Here is an 18,115-nt window from a genome sequence, read left to right as displayed (position 1 = left end):
CTACACCAGCCAGCGTCGGTATTAGCAACAATGAACTTCAAACCATACAGGATATGTGGAGAGCGTCTATCACTTCCAACTTTTAGTCACGGGACTGCTATGCTCGTCGTATAAGTTCGCTTTAGATCATCAAAGTATCATTTCAGGTTATCCCCGATATTTGAACTATAAGATAAATAGCGAAAGTGGTAAGGACAAAAGGCTCATCTAGATACTAATTTATGTACAGCGAATACATAGCGTTTAGTATCAGACGCAATTATCTCGGACATTGGGAAGAAAGAGAGACCGATTCCGAAACCGATCCTCGAGTCCTTACAGTACGGGTTAGTGACTTGATGATGCATGTTAGCGGCGCCTCGGCTCCGACATCAGCTACATCGAAGCGTAATGGGCATGAGCCAAGGGCGCAGCACACGCCCTTTGGAGAAGTACATTAGATTCACCATAAAGAACACGTAGAATCAGTCTCGTCTCCTCTCCCAACAAGCGCGTTCGGTCTATGCAAGGGACATGAGGCTGGTGCCTGGTGTGATAAACAATATGAAAAGGGGTAAAGTAGTAGCACCGTTGTCGAATACCCAAGTATGTGGGCAGAGCATCTCGCTATTTGTTTATTCTTCAGCAGGACATTGGAGGCCTGCAGATGTTTACAAGGGTCTTGTAACTCGGACAAGGAGGTGATCGTGGGATGTTTCTGTCATCAGTTCTCACAGCCACGCTTGTCTCCAATATACGTGCGCGTCATAGCAGATCTGAGTCTTGGATACGTACTCTGCAGTACCTGTACGAAGAGGGTCATATATTCTCAATCAAGCAGGTATTATGCATTACCAAGTAAACAGGCATTCTGTACGCCGTTCAACGAGGGAATAAAGAAAAATCCAGGTAACTGATGTCAAGACGGTGGTGTACGTCGGGAATACTGCTGAACTTATCGCCGGTAGTCTGGTTGCGATACAATCAACCACCTAAACGCTCCCGTTCACGGCGGGCTATGACTGGATGGAGACGGCTAGGTCGGCGAGGGTTTCGCACAGCCTCAGAGGCACATTATCTGCTTCTCAACTGAACTGCATGGATAGGACGGAGGTCTCCACCCGGGTGTTTGGGTCTTGACCAATCTCGTCATTGCCATCCTTGATCAGGACTGGCCAGACCTGACCTGCCCTACCTATTAAGTCTCTCATCAACTCACCACTAACCTACCGGTAAGGATAGTGCACTAAAGCCCACTACCCCTTCCCTACAGTGGCCATCTACAGTGGTCCACTAACCTTCTTACCACTTCTACTTTACCATTGAGTCCCTTACTGACTGGAATACCGAGATAGGTACCTACTCGTAGATACCAATTACAGCAGATAACAGTACCTAAGTACTTAGAGGTACGGTAGTAGGTATCTGAAATACTGACAGACGCCTGAATATATTTTCATTCTTCTATTCTTCTAGTGTCTATACTCTAGAAAAGATAGCTACTTAGGTTGGAAGTTAGTAATTGCTCACTCTTCGTCTTTGAATTCTGTGGTCCTTATAGGTAGGTACCTAGGTAGTATGACAGCTTCTTCTCTTCCGCATTGTTATCCCGCTAGAACTCACTGGATCTTTGTCGCCGCTGCCAAATTATAGGTAGAGCGGGTATGAAAGTATCTTCATGTAGCTCTGTCCACCATGCCAGGTAACAGAGAGGTAGCTGCACAGCCCACATTCGCTGTATCAACACTTGGAGATTACCCAAAAGAGGTACCTATTATCTACATGTACTACATACATATGTACCTAGTGCTAAGTAATGGATGCCCGTGGCCCCAGATGGATCTCTTACCACATCCTCTAGCCAACTGCCTGCGACCAACCGCACCCGCTTCCACCTCGACGGCCTGGTCTGGTAGGCAATGCTCCTGGTCCTGGCCTTAGTTCCAACAAGTGTGTGTCATTGCTCAAACCACTCATCTCATCTTTTTTTCGTGTTGTTTCCCTCTCGCGCTGGCTACCATCTGTTGCGGTGGACGTGTTGCAGTACAGAGACTCCAAACTCTATCTAGGCATACCTAGGCATACCTAGGCGTTCTTAGTCCCTAGATCCATCCCCTCGCTTTCGAGAGTTGACCCCTCTTCCTTACGCACGCTCGCTCGTTCTTCGTCCATCGACCTGCACTGAAACGAGACCTGGGGAGAGAGAGCCCGAAGACCTCGCGTCGACGCCTTATCGCATGCTAGACGGCCATTGCCATGGCGTCAAATCGCTCCGATGCAGGGTCATCAGCGTGAGTGCTCGCTGCATTTGAATCTACGGAACTACCGTTGCTGACCGATGCCTGTACTGGCTTAAAGTCCATCCAACCTGCGAGTGACCAGTTAGTTTCCACCAGACGACCGTGGCTATTTAGGTTTGAGGAGAGCATGGCATGTTGACAATAGACTTTAGTAATTGCTGCCGATGGCCTGTATAAGCGAGACGTCTTCCGTACGTACCTAAACCTTCGGGCCCCCGCCATCGCACGTTCCTAATAGAATACAGGGCTCCCTGATCCTTTCGCTGTTGCCACCCTCAATGGCGAACAGACCAAGACTACTCAGGTTGTCAAGCGAACGTTGAACCCGTATTGGAATGAGAGCTTTGACTTGTATGATATCCGATTTTGCCCTCTCTTATCATCCACTCCTGTGCTCACTTTGAGATATAGCCGCGCAACCGAGGATGGCATATTAGCCGTACAGGTTTTTGATCAAAAGAAATTCAAGAAGAAGGACCAAGGGTTCCTAGGCGTTATCAATGTTCGCATCGGTGATGTCATTGAGTTAGCGGAGGGTGCTGATGGTAACGGCTTGACCTTCAGACATCAACCATGTCGCTGAGTACTAACGGAGGTACTGTACAGATCAGATGCTCACACGAGACCTAAAGAAGTCGACCGATAACCTCGTCGTACACGGAAAGCTCATTATCAATCTGTCCACGAATCTCACTGCTCCAGTACGCCCCCAGCAAGCGCAATCCACCAACTCGAGTCGCCCATCCTTGGCGCCTCAAGGCTCTACAATGAGTACCGACCGCACTTCAGAACGACCGACGTCCTCTACCTCAGGACCTAATGGCTCAGTTCCCAGCTTGCAAACAAGTCTACCCATTCGAACAAACGGCGTAAACGGTGCAGCATCAACAAATGGTACCGCTTCTGCCCAGGGTCGACCTACCAGTCAGATGAGCCCTTTTGAGGATTCTCAAGGGCGCCTACCTGCTGGGTGGGAGCGTCGCGAGGATAACATGGGCAGGACATACTACGTTGATCACAACTCTCGTACCACGAGCTGGACTCGACCTGGTGCATCTGGAGATACTCGGGGGGAACGAGAGGCGGCCACCCAAGTAGAGCGCCAACGGCATCAGAACCGGACGCTTCCGGAGGATCGCACAGGTGCCAACTCCCCCACGCTCCAGCAACAGCAACAACAGCAGCAAGCAAACGCTCAGCAAAATGCACAGAATAGTACCATGATGCACACTGGTGCTACGAGTCCTGGCACTGGTGAACTTCCCCCGGGCTGGGAACAACGGTGGACACCAGAAGGGCGGCCTTACTTTGTTGACCATAATACTCGCACAACTACGTGGGTAGACCCTCGACGCCAGCAATACATTAGGATGTACGGCGGCCAGAACAATGCAAGTGGTACTATCCAGCAGCAGCCCGTATCCCAGCTCGGACCTCTTCCTAGTGGATGGGAGATGCGCCTAACAAACACGGCCCGTGTATATTTCGTGGATCATAATACGAAGACGACAACTTGGGATGACCCACGACTACCATCTTCTCTAGACCAAAATGTTCCCCAGTACAAGCGAGACTTCAGAAGGAAGCTAATTTACTTCCGATCCCAACCTGCCATGCGCATTTACTCTGGCCAGTGTCATATTAAGGTCCGAAGGTCGCATATTTTTGAGGACTCATTTGCCGAAATCTCGAGGCAATCTGCTACAGATCTCAAGAAACGCCTGATGATAAAATTCGACGGCGAAGATGGTTTAGACTATGGTGGTTTGTCAAGAGAGTTCTTTTTCTTGTTATCGCACGAGATGTTCAACCCATTCTACTGCCTCTTCGAGTATTCCGCACATGATAACTATACCCTGCAAATCAATCCACATTCAGGTATCAACCCAGAACATCTCAACTACTTCAAGTTCATAGGGCGGGTGGTTGGACTGGCCATCTTCCACCGCCGCTTCTTGGATGCCTTTTTCATTGGGGCTCTGTACAAGATGATACTCGGCAAGGCTGTTCAATTGGCCGACATGGAGGGTGTAGATGCGGATTTCCATCGAAGTTTACAGTGGATGTTGGATAATGACATTTCTGGGGGCATCCTAGAACAGACCTTCTCCACCGAGGACGAACGTTTTGGCGTTATGACTACTGAGGATCTCATTCCCAACGGACGGAATATTGAGGTGACGAATGAGAACAAGAAGGAATATGTCGATTTGATGGTCAAATGGCGTATTGAGAAGCGCATCGCCGAACAGTTCCAGGCCTTCAAGGAGGGCTTCCAAGAACTAATTCCTCATGATCTTATCAACGTCTTCGATGAGCGTGAATTGGAACTCTTGATCGGAGGTATTGCTGAGATCGATGTGGATGATTGGAAGAAGCACACGGATTATCGTGGCTATACAGAGAATGACGAAGTCATCCAGTTCTTCTGGCAGACCATAAGGAGTTGGGATGGAGAGCAGAAGAGCAGGTTGCTGCAATTCGCGACCGGAACGTCGCGAATCCCTGTCAATGGTTTCAAGGACCTTCAAGGCAGTGATGGGCCCAGGAGATTTACCATTGAAAAGGCTGGCGATATCGGAAATCTACCCAAGGCTCACACCTGGTACGTTCTAAATGCCGAATCCTATCCGTCCACTCACTTACTTGGCCTATTTCGCTAACACGCATTAACAGTTTCAACCGTCTCGACCTACCAGCTTACAAGTCGTTGGAGCAATTACAGCAAAAGTTGACCATTGCAGTTGAAGAGACAATGGGCTTTGGCCAAGAGTAGAAGCCTTTTATGATACCTCGACCTGGGACAGCGAGACAAAAGGCGTCTAAAGCTATTATTACCTGTGTTGCTGTATATAAGCAAATTAATTTGCTCCTCCGCCTACCACTGCTTGTGTATTTGATTTCTTCCCCCCCTCCTGCATCTCTAGCATCTGATATGTCTCCCCTTAAGAGGGGAGGAAAGTGCTTGTAAATCGCTTAGCAAAATTACTCTTCACGGACTATTGTCGAACTCAAAATGGTCCTACTACTCCTTGCCCTATCATGATTTTCCATCCCTCCTTGTACGTGGTGGAATTCGGTACTCTTTTTTTTACATATATGATACGTTTTTTTTTTTTTTTTTTTTTTTTCAAATGGCATGATAGGCTGATTAGTTTTGGCGTGTTAATGAACAGAGATTTATTTGAAAATCATCTCGTCTATCTATTCAAATTGAGGTTAAGTCTTTGGATATTGTTTTGGGAGTTCTGATTTGGAATGATGTGTGTGTGTGTGTGTGTGGATGATTGGATTGATGAGGAATGAGGAATGAGGAGGTAAGGAGGTAAGAGATGCAATGAGTAAATGTGTGTAATGAGTGGAGTGGTGTGGTGCGGTGTAGAATGATGGGAATATGTAAGCAGTTTGGGTGATGCAGAGATAGATATAGTGAGAGAGAGAGATTGGATATTAGATAGATGGAGTAACCACGAGATACCTTCAACAGAAGCTATAAATGAATCACCCACGAGGAAAGCTAGACGAGTACGATGATAAAGTAAGTTGTAGTAAACAGCCCGTGTTAGTTATATCTTTTATCTCCGTATCTGAACTCGGTCACCCTTTCTGTCGTTCGTTGAATCGTGAATTACACTCACTCCACTCCTTCCATCTTAAGATTGAGTGCCCAAATACCAGTTGTCGTAAGAATACCTAGAAGTAAAATAATAAATAATACTCGTAATATGCACCCCATTACGATTCTCCTTCATCCCATTCTACCTCCTCATTCATCGTCTTCATTTATCGTTATATATATGCCATGCCGTGTTTCGATTAAGATAGATAGACAGATATGCATACCTTGGTATATGGATATAGGACATTGTTAAACCTACCGTGAGTGTGTGCAACTAGTGCATTCAATCAATCTACGTAGTCAGTCAGCCTGGTAGATATCTCTAAGACAAAGTGCCACTCATGAATAAAAATAGCGAGATATATAATCACAGTTAGTATAATGCACATTCATATTAATTCAGCGATGACATATTGAATCAATCCTCATGTTGCTGACATGGGCCTTTATTATATTTCGAAACAATGCTATCTTGCTATACATCAAACAGCCGACGAAACCACCTAGTTACTGTTCTCTTTCGACAAAGACCCTAGTCTCTTTTCTAACTGTGCAAAGTACAAATGCATTGAATGCCAACGCGAAGACGTCTATCAGCCTTGCTCTCGTTACCATGTTACCACCGAGAGAATAAGCGCTCAACAACATGGCACAATCATTGATCGCCGCGATCATAGAAAGGAATATGACCAGCCCTTTAGAGCCTCACGTCATGTAGTATGCGGGATCTGGGGGAATACAATGTATACGGATAAAAAGATCATGACCGCAGTATGAAAGTCCTAATCCAACAAGGGGACGTCAGCCACGCTGGAGAGTCGGTGCTCCCGGTACAAACTGCTTCGTAAAATCATTCACCGCCTAAGCTTTCCACCAATCAGACTTGGTCGAGTGCTTCATAGAATCCTCTTGATGTCGATACCACTGTGGCCCTGCTTTGCATGTTCATCTTCCTTGATCGGGCCTACAAAATCGACCTGCTTACTACCACCTTTGCCCAGTCTAACCCTAGTTCCAGTCCCAGAGCCAGCGGATCCATGGTGCCGTAGTGTTCGAGCGCCGGTTTGATCATCAATGTCCATATCATCGACATCCGAGATAGATTGAGCACTAATACTATCGTCCATTTCTGACGCAGAATCGGAATCGGCCGAGTCATCATATTCACCATCATCACTAACGAGTGATGGGGCATTGTTACTAACAGCAGTGTGCGGGCTCAACTCTGTTATATCTAGCATGTCTTCATCCATGCTAATCTGTGGCCTCGCCCGAGTTGCCGACTGTGAAGTTGGCGTGGGGTCTGGAGAGATGTAAGGTGTAGGATGCACCGGTGTGATCTTAGTACCGGTTGAACGAGAGGTGGTAGATACAGGGGCCATAGCAGCTCTCGTCGGAACACGCATGCCAGATGTCGCCTGCGAGGAGGTAGAACGACTCGTGGGACCGATGCGGGGAGTGGACATCTCACGGTCTTCCGACTCATCATCAGTAGGTGACGACAATTGATCTAAATCTATCCTGGTCTTAGCATCATCGACGAATGCACCTAAATTGCCAGTGAAGCCTCTAATCTTTAGCAATCTTGAGAGATGCGGCGATTTGGTTGAAGGAGAGAACCCGACACTTGGTTTGCTTGCGGCACTAGGTTTTGATGGTGCCTCGGACGAAGTAGGGACGGATGAGACACCAGGCAGTTTGCCCTGGCGATATAGGTCCAATGACTGCTGAATACGGCGCACCACCGAAAAGCATGCTTCAGAATCTGACATTCCATCTGCACGTGTGAACGGGTGGGCAAGTCCAGAAGGAGGAGCAGTGGGCACAGGAGGCTTCTCGTCTATAGCTGCAGGTTTAGTGGGGACCTCAGCAACGTCAATAGGATGTCCGCAGTGAATGGCTGCTTCTTCATGACTCTTGAAATCTCTCTTATGCGCTATACGGCAATGGTTAATAAAACCCTGAGTACTTGAGAAGTTCTCACGGTGGCAATCAATGCACACCAGTTTCACCATCTGGCCATCGGATCGCTTCAAAGTGCAAGGGCCAGTCTTGTCCTTTGGCGGAGGATAACCACTAGAGAGCGCCTGGAGCTTCTGGCCCGCAGCGCCCCTAGCTGGTCTGCTCTTGCCCTGTGCACTACCATCACCAAGACTATTTCTCGTCAACCTGCCTTCTATCGTCGATCTCACTCGCCACGAATCAGTAGGCGCTGACCATTCGGGTTGAATACCGTCAAATTTAGGATCTGGTATGAGCCACTTGGCGTAGTGTCGCGCATATGGACCGTCGCTGACACCAAAAGGCGGCGCCCACTGAGGCAGCTTCTCACCTCGTTTGGGTTGCAACGAGGAGCCCGATCCGTTGGTAATATTCAACATTTGCTCAGGTGTGGGAACATTGACCGGATACGGGATTAGATGACACCTGCGCAGCTGCTCTAAAGCGATCTGGCATTTGGCCAATTCTTGGTTGATCAGACGTAGTTCATCGTGTTTTAGCAATATCTCGAGACTGAACTGCTCCTCAATAGCTTCCTTCGCCCTCTCTACATCGACTAGACCTGACGTCGTGGCAGCGGAGTCCGCATGCTCAGCCGTCGGCTCTAGCGCTACCTTCTTCGCCGGAGGGATTGCGGTTTCAGGCGCGAGACCTTCATCGCTTCTCGGCCGCTTCACAGCAGAACCAGTCGTGGCTTGGGACGCTATCGCAACGTTACTCTGCCTCCGCCGCTTGAGAGGCCGTGGTGATGATATGGAAACCGAAGTATCGGCTGCTATCCAAGGTTGCACTGACTTGGCGAACTCAAGCATAGGCCGATCAACGTGTAGAGTCTTCTCACTTCCCCTGTAATCCGAATTCCAGAATCGGAACATGAGCATACCCAAGCAAGATACGGAGGGAAGACCAAGTGGGCAGCTACAGACGGGACCTAGCACAACAAAGCGCGAGGCGCAACGCTCAGATTTGTTGTTGTAATGGGAAAGGAGTGGAAAGGTGGCAGATGTTAGTTGGGAGAAGTTGATAGGGGAGCCAGAGCCTAAAGGTGGTCGGAGCGCAGGGGAAGGAATGCACCGCGCCGGTGTGCTGCCTAAAAAAGCCACTACAACCTTGGGGGAGGATGCAGGTTGCTTGGCGTGGAAAGGGGGGGCGGGCAGGGGCGGGCAGAGAGGTGTGTCAGATGTCAGATGTGTGACGCCGAAGGGAACGACTGAGGCCAAGGCTGACGTAACGTGCGGGTCGGCTTGACTGGGGTACCGGCTGGGGGCTTCTGGCCGATTCTCGTCATGCAGGTCGTTCCAGCGCTGGGGTGCACCTAATTCGCGCCAGATGGGCTAGGTAGGTCGAAGGAGCCAAGCTCGCATGCGATCGGAGGACCCGGGTTGTGCCAAACGCTGAGGCGGCAACCTGCGCAAGATATTTCGCAGGATATTTCTATGGCTGGCCAAGGCTGCCTACTGTACGAAGTAGTCCGCGATAGCGAGAGCGATAACGACGGCGAGTGCGCGCGCGCTGCCGTGTCGTGGTGCGGTGTAGAGAGAGTGGGTGTGTGAGCCGACAGTGGTGATGGACTGGACACCGCACTGGTGCACTGGTACACTTGGTGGACCAACGGACGTACAGTACTGTACAGTACTGAAAGAGAAAGGATAGGAGGCAAATCGGAGAGAAAGAGGATTCCCTTGGTGATGTGGCCACCCCCAATTTGTCAAAGCCAAGCGAAACTCTGTCTGAGTCAGGCCCAATTCCAGGTCAAGGACAAGGACAGCAAAGCAGCACCGGTGAAATGAAAGTATAATACCTAGGTGCACAGGTGCAACGTAGGGAGAGTAAGAGACACCAGAGACAGCTGTGCCCGAGTAATGAGCGAGTGCAGCAGGTGTAGTCTGCGAGAGAGAGAGACAGAGACAGAGACAGAGGCTTTGCTTGCAGCGACGGAAGGTGGAGGTAGAGACAGAGAGACAGACAGACGGAGAGGCCTGAAGGCTGTAGCGACGATGACAATAACAGCAGCAAGAGCAAGCAACGACAAACGCAGAAGGAGATGCACGACGAGATATCCTCTTAGCGCTGCAAATGTGGATTAAAAAAGATATGTATGCCGAAAAAATAAAACCCCAAGTATTAAAATATATAAGTACAAGAATCCCGGATCCGTTGTTTGATGGTTGGTTGAAGTTGAAGTGTTGATTGATTGATTGATGGCGAGATTGACCGAGGGGATGGGATGAGAGCAGATGTTGCGACCGGCGACAAGATGGGAGAGAGAGGTATGACGGGTTCCACGACGGCAGAGTCCACAAGGCGATCAATCACACTGTATTCAACGGAGACGGGGACGACGGAATACCGTGTGTATTAAAAAAAAAACAATGGTATATTTTTTGGGTCCTTCTTTTTTTAATGTTCTGGTGTTAGGAGGCCACAGTTTGCGACCGAGAGACAGAGAGCGATGTCGTGTGTAGTTTAGTGTAGTGCAGTGTAAAGCGCGTTGCGCGCAAAGGGAATGCTACCGGAGAGACCAGGGGAAACGACAAGGAAGAAGAGAAACAGATTGGCCGTCGCAAGAGAATGCGAAGGCGGAATAATACAAGAGGTACGGTACGTGGTATTATTGAGCAGCAGGTAATAATGGTGCTGCTAGTAAGTAGGTAAGTAGTATGACAGGACAGTAGAGTAGGATGGCGAAGGGATCAAAGGAAACGGCAAAGGTAAATGCAGATGAATCGCACTTGTTTCGCCTGCTCTATTGCGCGACTTTGATGCGACGGCAAAGAATGCCAGTTCAGTATTGTACAAAGAGAGAGATAATTTGGGGGAAGGGGGGGGGTGGATTGATGGCGACGGAGATACGGGATGGAGATGATGATGGGATGGGATGGGTGATTGAAGAGACAGGAGACAAGAGACAGACAGACAGACAGTCAGGCTCGCCAGGCTAACCTTCCTTACCCAAGGTACCTACCCTAGAGGGAGTAGGGAAAGGGGCTGGACTGCTGAAAACTCACTAGCGTGGTTAATGCATTTGCAAAGTGTCTAAGTAAGTATTGTACAATTTGTACTACCTACCTACCTACTTACTACTACTACCTATGCTAGGTACGAAGTATGTAGGTACGCCAGCTCGTGTACATGGATGGTTTGACTGACCTATGGCAGGGGAATATCGTGAAGGTGGTGTGGGTGGCCAACTTATTGCACTATTTTATCACCTTATTAAAGCGTAAGATGATGTGTTTGATTGATGCTCATATCAGATACAGGTACTTAGTCCCCATACTAACAAGTACACGGGCGACGGGGCGTGGAGAATGCGCATTGCGCATCTAACCTGATTGGGGGTGAGAAGGAGCATCGTGTCGGGGGCCAGAGTCTGCCAGAGATTGGGAACATTGTTGGATGTCGTAGCGCAATAAACACTCGAGCAGGGGCCTACCAGGGAAGATCCTCCCAAGCCTGACGCATATGTGGACCATGATTCCATCCAGGCCCTGGGCGGCTTGCGACAATGTTTCTCAGCATGCATAGAAGGTCTCGAAGCATCACGACTCCATACTTATGTTCGAGTGTTCAGACATTATATAAGACGGCATCTTGCACCCACCCGCCATCAACTTGACGAGATCAGTCAATATATTAACGTCCGTACGCGATCAAACTGGCTAAAACTCTCCGAGTTCCAACATGAAAGCTGGAAAACCAATGCGCCAAGGTACATCACACATCGCATAAACACCAACATGTTTACTAAGTATGTAGAGTAGGTAAGTACCTAGAGCAGAGCCTGGTCTACACTAATTAATACGGTACTACATATAATAGGCACCTAAGTAGACATAGCTCATAGTGCTAAGGGATGTATGCCATGCATCAGTGCAGCCATCGAAGATACGTTGCCTACCTTAGATAGCCGGGCGGAGGGGAGGATTCAGGAAGATAGCCTCGAGGCTGGCTTACAGTACCGTAGACACATATATACTAAGTATATGAATTGCGACAACCTCGTGTTTGTACCGATAAGGATCGCATAGGCAATGTACTACCTAACTTGAATGTTCATGCGCCACACAAGAAAGAGGACTAGGTACCTAGAAGGATCCAACGCAGACTTCTCTTCGACTATAGCCCATAGGACGCGGCAGCTAAAGGTAATGGCGATATTTTTCAAGACGTGGCTGTGAGACCAACAGTCTTTTTGCGCATGCCTTGCAGGGTCCAGGCGTTGCATATTGTAACCGGTAGTTGTTGGATGTCTTACCGCAAGCACCCATCTACTATAGTAATTGGACTTGGGCTGGTTGCTGCGAGTTGAAGTGCAGGGAAGCCTGGGTATATCGATATATCTGCAAAATCTAGGTACGTGTAAGTAGGTTACGATATCAACCACACCTTACTTAAACTCAACAATAACCAAATCTTTTCTTCCTCACCAAAGGGTGATAGTACTCGTTCTCCTATCTACTACCTACCTACATGTAAGTATGTACAAATAGATACAGCAGACCCTCTCTTATCACTTCAACCAATGTAAGTAGGTATTCAGATGACGGCACTGTGCACGGTCTCTAGACCGGCTAACACGTTGGCAGGCTTGGCGCGGCTTCAGCTGTGGGCTGGTCTCTGCACGGCGTGCATACGAAGACAGGGATATTGGGTCCTTGGCTTCTTCTTGGCGTTGCCAATAGAGCAGCTTTGGCCCCCAGATGCTACCCAGACCAGACCAGACTTTCCCAAATGGAAGCAAGTTCCCGTGTACACCCGTGAGCACAAGCCATCTGCTAACCAGAACTCGTCGCCGGCCTGCCAACTTTGGGATTGATCTGTGCGGTAGTCCGTACAGTTGGGTACATACTTATACCTGGGGTAAAGGGGAGATGTCATAGGTAAAGCAAGGACACCTGCTGTAATCTCTCGATACAATCAGTACGGATACCTAGCTTTACTTTGCGATAGGCTTGTGAGACCTGTAAAGGATTCATGAGAAAGGAAAAGATATTGGATACTTTCCACTCTCTTAGGAGATATATTGAAGTACCTACCTACACACAAAGCAAAGCAAAGCGCTTGAAGGATCTTCAATATCTGCAAATGCTGGACCCGTGAGGGCGGGTAAGACGGCACTGTCGCTGATCTGACTGGCTACATGGCAAGATGCACGCTATCTACCTTGCCTACACGTACACATGCAGATTATGTATTGTATTATTGCCTGTCTGATGTTATTATGACGGGATTTTGTGGTCAAAGCAAGCGACAGCACAAAGATAGGTATATATATATATTCCCGGTTGCTTACTTCATTACTTTGAGCGACTTAGCACATAAAGTTGATGAAGAAATCGGCGCTACACTGGGTACCTGCATCACCATGCGCTATCGATAAGCACCATGGGGTTGATTTTACTACACAAGCAAATGCTTAGTTCGCTAGCGAATATATGCGGCATCCCTTAATCATGACGACAAATGGAATTGATATTCTAACGCCCCGATTAACGATACATTCGAGCAACGGAGACTAGAGATGGCAAGGTCGACGGTACGCCTCGTATTTGGTTTTATGACAACATGATGGAGGTACAGCAACCGAAGAGCCCTTCAAGAGGCGGCCAGTCTGCGGCTCCCAAACGCAAGCGTGCCGACACAAGCAACAGCAGCACGGAGCGCTCAACCACGAATAATAAGCGTCAATGTCTCACCAGCAGTCTGTGTCTCGCGTCTTCCGATGATACCAAGGTCCTAAGTGTCATCGAAGCCCGCTACGAAGTTCAACTACAGTCCGTCATCTCGTCTTCCAAAATCCAGCAAAGGGTCTCGGCCGTGCTACGGCATCTCGCCCCGCCTACGACACCTTCCTCCACTGAAGCGGCACCTACCACGACCACCTCGAAGACACGGGTCTCAGTACTACGAGCAAAGGCCGCCGAAGCCGGAAAGCTGATTTCCATTGCCGAAATCGCGAAGCGCGAAATTGAAAAAGAGCTGTCGTCGAAGGGTGAAGGAGATAAAAAGACGGGCCAAGAAGATAAAGCAGGTCGCTGGTTCCAATACATTGCTCTTGGCGAAGAGCAGAGACAGAGGAAACGCGACGAAGGCGACACGATCATCGAAGAAACTGTCCTTGGGGGTCCAGATGCTGACGAAGGAGACGCTGAGGAGGACGAGTTCGAGGTCATGAAGACGCCATTCGAGAGGGCGATTGAGGGCCAGCCCTTGGTGAGAGGCATTCCTGTCATGAGTTTGTTTCTGTCAAGATCACCCATCGAAGAATTAAAGAGACGATACGGAGAACAGACGAATGCGACTTCCACATAGGATGGATAATGCGATACGTGCCACCGTTTTACGTTTGCATGACCGGAACATGTTTAACTGCTGACGCAACGGAAGCACAAGCTAGACAACCTCGCAATACACCTAGCATGGGCGCAACAATGGCTTATAGCAACTCAAGTGTGGCACGACGGCAATTGATAGCACGAATAACCTTAAACGACTTCTTCAGTCTATGGCAGTCTTCTGGCAGAACATACTCTTGACAAAACTTCTAAACAACCCAAACGCCGCGATGCCTGGTAGTTCCTATGGTTGCAAAACTCCCGTCGTTGGGGCTTTTTGTACAATGCGTTTTCCTCGGCTCACAACACCCACAACGTCCTACTCATTGTTGCTAACATATGCATCCTCTTTCGTCTGACAATCTGTTTTTGAGGGCCATTCAACAAATATTTAATTCTCATCGTTCGAACTGTCGGCGCCAACGTCGCACGATAACTGTAACAATGGCAGCCTCATCTGTGGATCACCCGTTCCTCCGGCGGCTCGATTCAGTCCTAGTGTTTCTTGCCACCCTCGGTGCTGGTATAAGTTATGCGCAAAACGAAATTCACGATGACGGCCAGTAATAGAATGATGGCTAAGACGGTCGGGCCGAAGCGATCGTCGAAGCCGGCCTGGCCCTTCACTCGTATCGATCTGGCGCGCCAATGATATGTGAAAAGAGCATATATCATGGTGAGCATGCCCACGCCGGTAAATAGGAAGGCGGAGATGAAAGCGGGGCGGTCGCCAAAGTTAAGCATGCCAATGGCAAGGGCGCCGAGGATGACGGTAAAGTTGAGCCATGAGAGAAATGTGCGCTCGTTGGCGAAGAATACCTTGGGCTCGACTCGAGTAGGTAGGGCAATCCGTTTGCCTAGATACCCGGAATGATTGAATCAGTCAGTCAGCCATGTCAATGCAACGATTACTGCAACTTGTCTGCGACCATAGCAAAAGCGCTCGGGCGATCGAGTGGGGGATTTGTTTACCAGGTGCTATCTGGAGAAGTGGTTGGCTCGACATGTTATAGAGTTTTTTTGTTCTTCCACGTAAGGCGAGGCGACACGTAAGAGGGACTCGATCCGGCCGAGGAGATGAATTGACTTTGGAATGTGCTGTCGTAGATTCGAGACTTGCAGCACAGCTCGCTCAGGCCAATCGGTTCAGGTGAGAAGTGAAATTTTGGCAGAGAGCTCCATGACGAAAATAAAGAGCTAGAGCACCGAGCCGCGAAGCAACCGTCTTGTTCGTCGCCCCACGTGCGCGCTGTGGAGGACCTGAGTGGCTGGTTTCGCTTGGACCTGTCGGACCATGCATTCGCCTACGCCATGCCCTGTCGCAGCGCAGCTTCTGACTTTGTCCCGACTGTGGCGAGTCGTTAGGTCGTCGATAGACCTCACGTGCTTCATTGCCCCGCGAGAATGAGTTCAACCATCAAAATATTTAGTTACACAGTATGAAGCAACGTCTCAGCTTGAGCGCACGATAGATGATAAGAACGTAAATAAACTCCTTGCTTGGAGTGTATGGTACAATTGCTTTACAGTGCCCTCGGGCTCTATATACACGGTATAGAAGACCGCCTTCGACGCCTCTCTCGCTAGACTAGGTAATTCCCATATGGTACTCGGGTAGGGGGTAGGTAGCTTTGCAGCGGGGGTTTACAGCAGCTCCTACCTCGCTTGGGGATCAGAATGCAGGGGGGAAGGCTGAACCTCATTTCTCTAGCAGTGCCGTACTTACCTACACAAGGCTATCTATCTATCCAACTCGCCCAACCGTTCCCTTCCTCAATCACTTACTGTGACCTACATCACCTGCTACCTAGACTACCTGCCTACGAACAAGAATCCTAGAAAAGTATCAATTACACAAATAATCATACACTATTGTCACAGCTCTCTCTGGCTTCGCTTTCTACTACGAGCGCTTTGTCGTGCCACTTGCGAGCCTGGACCGAAATTCCCTCCCACCACCCTTGTACGCGACAGTAGAGCTGCTTTCGCACGTCGTCATACAATATGTCTATGTCTACAGCCAACACGGTATGTACACACTCTGCGCTCATAGAATTAAGCGCAGTAAAAAAAAACTTGGGATTACTTTGACTGGAAAATTGACTGACTGTACCGAGTAGCCCATCAACCCTACCAGACTGCGGCAAATCGCAATGGACGTACGTTTGCAGCCCTGCAATCCCCTGCCCCGATGCCTTCTGCGTTCCCCCATTGTATCCGCATCAGCTGGCTAACAGAAACGGCAACAATATAGGCTTGCCAACTAGCCGTCGGTAGCGCTGAGTACTACGAGCACTCCAAAGTCCAGAGTTGGAACTCCACCATCATCGTACGCCTCCGCTCCTTTGGCCCCCCCCTTGGTTCTCTGCATTCGTTAAAGGAGCCTTCGTTCTTGTCCAGTTTCTAAGTAACAGCCGACACTCTTGTCTTCACCATAATATCAAACATCAACTCTAACATCTCGCTCGGTCTGACAGAACTCTATCCTCCGTGCTGTCATTTCCGAGTCTACACCTAAGGGCGCGCAAGCGCCCACCTTTAAGTATGTCGTCAATAGCACCATTGTGCAGCACCTAGTGCCCACATCGGCGCTCAACAAGCCCAAGGGCGGAAGCGACATCAAGGCCGACGAACCTGTAATCAGCACAAGCACCGACTTACCATCCGCAACATCCACAGACGGGAAATCGCACGTGGGTCGACGTGGCATGCACTCGGCGACCCAGGCCTTCTGGAACGAGCAGACAGACGGCATGTGGAGCTTCAAGTACGACGGTGGTGAGGGCAAAGGCATGGACGTCGTCATTAGCGTTATCTGGATCAGCATATAAAGGGGCATGCCATCTATGCCTCTCAATTCTCGAACCGCATTGGGCTCATTCTGCAAACTCGCAACTACCCTAGCATCACTCAAGCCCCCTTTCCCCGTTACCAATCTTATATCCCCTCTATTCACCTACTTACCGCCATTCACGCGACCTAAAACGGAGAAGCGCTCTTCCCCCTAATCTCGCCTGTATATCACCAAGTACGAGGAGGAAAAGGATACCCAGACACAAGGTTTCGAAACAAAAAAGCAGCAAAATCCCCTGAAAAACATAATAATAAAATACTCAGGGGAAAGAAGAATTGCAAGGTCGACTAAATGGAACCTTGTGAAGACTGTCTTACCAAATCTGTACATTTGGGCGTTTATACATGTACTGTATGTAATGTATTGACTTTGCTGCGAGGTTTTGTTACTGCTCTACTGGTACAGATATATAGGGAGGAAAGAAATACTTATAGGTTTTATACATGGCTTTAAAGGGGATTGAGGGGCGGAGTGAGGGCGAAAAAGAAATTGATACCTATTTACCTACCTATCTACCATGATTACTCATTGTTTTATAATATACTTATCTATCTTTATGCATCATTTTAGGGGTATTTATTTTGTCCTGTTCTCCTCACTTGCATTTATGTATCCTTTTTTTTTTCTTGGGTTCGTTTTGTTGGCAATGGGGTGTGTATACACTTAGATCTTGGGATTTATAACCCTTCAATGCCTGGAAATTCTTGTGAGGAATATGGTGTTTGATATGAACCTGGGTATGTATCTGGTAAGGGGCTAGATGGATGTATATTATATACTCGTTTTAAAATGTCCGTAGCACTATATAAGTTATTATATACTATATAGATTAAGCAAGATAGGAAGGAAAATAAACTACTGAAGAACCAGGAAGAAAGATAAGTATAGTTGATGGATGCGAGGTAATTAAGTGAGAAGGTATAATATTTTGGGGGGGGGGGGGGGGGGGGGGGGTTTTATTTAAATTTTTTTAATAAAAAAAAAGAGGGCAGGGTGGAAATAGATAAGAAGGGATAAAAAAAAA

General features: G+C 48.5%; 5 protein-coding genes across 5 annotated transcripts; 3 read left to right on the top strand and 2 right to left on the bottom strand.

The window, feature by feature from the left end:
• Positions 1-1,863: 1,863 nt before the first annotated feature.
• Positions 1,864-4,977, top strand: F5B22DRAFT_594053 (HECT-domain-containing protein). The gene is made up of 6 exons (XM_047974023.1): positions 1,864-2,270; positions 2,338-2,360; positions 2,432-2,470; positions 2,525-2,630; positions 2,691-2,824; positions 2,886-4,977. The coding sequence occupies exons 1-6, from the start codon at positions 2,236-2,238 to the stop codon at positions 4,940-4,942; spliced, it is 2,394 nt and encodes a 797-aa protein (XP_047833800.1). The 5' UTR covers positions 1,864-2,235; the 3' UTR covers positions 4,943-4,977.
• Positions 4,978-6,663: 1,686 nt separating this feature from the next.
• Positions 6,664-8,874, bottom strand: F5B22DRAFT_502055 (uncharacterized protein). The gene has a single exon (XM_047972462.1). The coding sequence runs from the start codon at positions 8,778-8,780 to the stop codon at positions 6,795-6,797; it is 1,986 nt and encodes a 661-aa protein (XP_047833799.1). The 5' UTR covers positions 8,781-8,874; the 3' UTR covers positions 6,664-6,794.
• A 4,500-nt stretch (positions 8,875-13,374) lies between these two features.
• Positions 13,375-14,473, top strand: F5B22DRAFT_501966 (uncharacterized protein). Its single transcript, XM_047972460.1, has one exon. The coding sequence runs from the start codon at positions 13,468-13,470 to the stop codon at positions 14,212-14,214; it is 747 nt and encodes a 248-aa protein (XP_047833798.1). The 5' UTR covers positions 13,375-13,467; the 3' UTR covers positions 14,215-14,473.
• F5B22DRAFT_501965 (uncharacterized protein) lies at positions 14,474-15,338 on the bottom strand. The gene is made up of 2 exons (XM_047972459.1): positions 15,210-15,338; positions 14,474-15,094 (listed from the first exon to the last, which is right to left on the bottom strand). The coding sequence occupies exons 1-2, from the start codon at positions 15,241-15,243 to the stop codon at positions 14,733-14,735; spliced, it is 396 nt and encodes a 131-aa protein (XP_047833797.1). The 5' UTR covers positions 15,244-15,338; the 3' UTR covers positions 14,474-14,732.
• Positions 15,339-15,935: 597 nt separating this feature from the next.
• F5B22DRAFT_501987 (Tctex-1) lies at positions 15,936-17,155 on the top strand. The gene is made up of 4 exons (XM_047972461.1): positions 15,936-16,265; positions 16,358-16,396; positions 16,492-16,566; positions 16,715-17,155. Exons 1-4 carry the CDS (start codon positions 16,242-16,244, stop codon positions 17,066-17,068), a joined length of 492 nt encoding a protein of 163 aa, XP_047833796.1. The 5' UTR covers positions 15,936-16,241; the 3' UTR covers positions 17,069-17,155.
• The last annotated feature ends 960 nt before the right edge of the window (positions 17,156-18,115 follow it).

The sequence above is a fragment of the Xylaria bambusicola genome (assembly GCF_022495145.1).
Source record: "Xylaria bambusicola strain CBS 139988 unplaced genomic scaffold F5B22scaffold_7, whole genome shotgun sequence".
In the NCBI taxonomy this organism is placed as follows: Eukaryota; Fungi; Ascomycota; class Sordariomycetes; order Xylariales; family Xylariaceae; genus Xylaria; species Xylaria bambusicola.
This window is presented reverse-complemented; position numbering and strand designations above follow the sequence as displayed.

What these genes read in the sequence shown, in the direction of transcription:
- F5B22DRAFT_594053 (XM_047974023.1), top strand. Translation starts at nt 2,236, where the DNA reads ATGGCGTCAAATCGCTCCGATGCAGGGTCATCAGC. An exon ending in ATCCAACCTGCGAGTGACCA is followed by an intron (nt 2,361 to 2,431) that starts GTTAGTTTCCAC and finishes AATAGACTTTAG; the next exon opens with TAATTGCTGCCGATGGCCTG. An exon ending in GTTAGCGGAGGGTGCTGATG is followed by an intron (nt 2,825 to 2,885) that starts GTAACGGCTTGA and finishes GGTACTGTACAG; the next exon opens with ATCAGATGCTCACACGAGAC.
- F5B22DRAFT_502055 (XM_047972462.1), bottom strand. Translation starts at nt 8,780, where the DNA reads ATGCTCATGTTCCGATTCTGGAATTCGGATTACAGGGGAAGTGAGAAG.
- F5B22DRAFT_501966 (XM_047972460.1), top strand. Translation starts at nt 13,468, where the DNA reads ATGATGGAGGTACAGCAACCGAAGAGCCCTTCAAGAGGCGGCCAGTCT.
- F5B22DRAFT_501965 (XM_047972459.1), bottom strand. Translation starts at nt 15,243, where the DNA reads ATGTCGAGCCAACCACTTCTCCAGATAGCACCTG. An exon ending in ACTTCTCCAGATAGCACCTG is followed by an intron (nt 15,095 to 15,209) that starts GTAAACAAATCC and finishes CCGGGTATCTAG; the next exon opens with GCAAACGGATTGCCCTACCT.
- F5B22DRAFT_501987 (XM_047972461.1), top strand. Translation starts at nt 16,242, where the DNA reads ATGTCTATGTCTACAGCCAACACG. An exon ending in TGCGGCAAATCGCAATGGAC is followed by an intron (nt 16,397 to 16,491) that starts GTACGTTTGCAG and finishes GCAACAATATAG; the next exon opens with GCTTGCCAACTAGCCGTCGG. An exon ending in GTTGGAACTCCACCATCATC is followed by an intron (nt 16,567 to 16,714) that starts GTACGCCTCCGC and finishes TCGGTCTGACAG; the next exon opens with AACTCTATCCTCCGTGCTGT.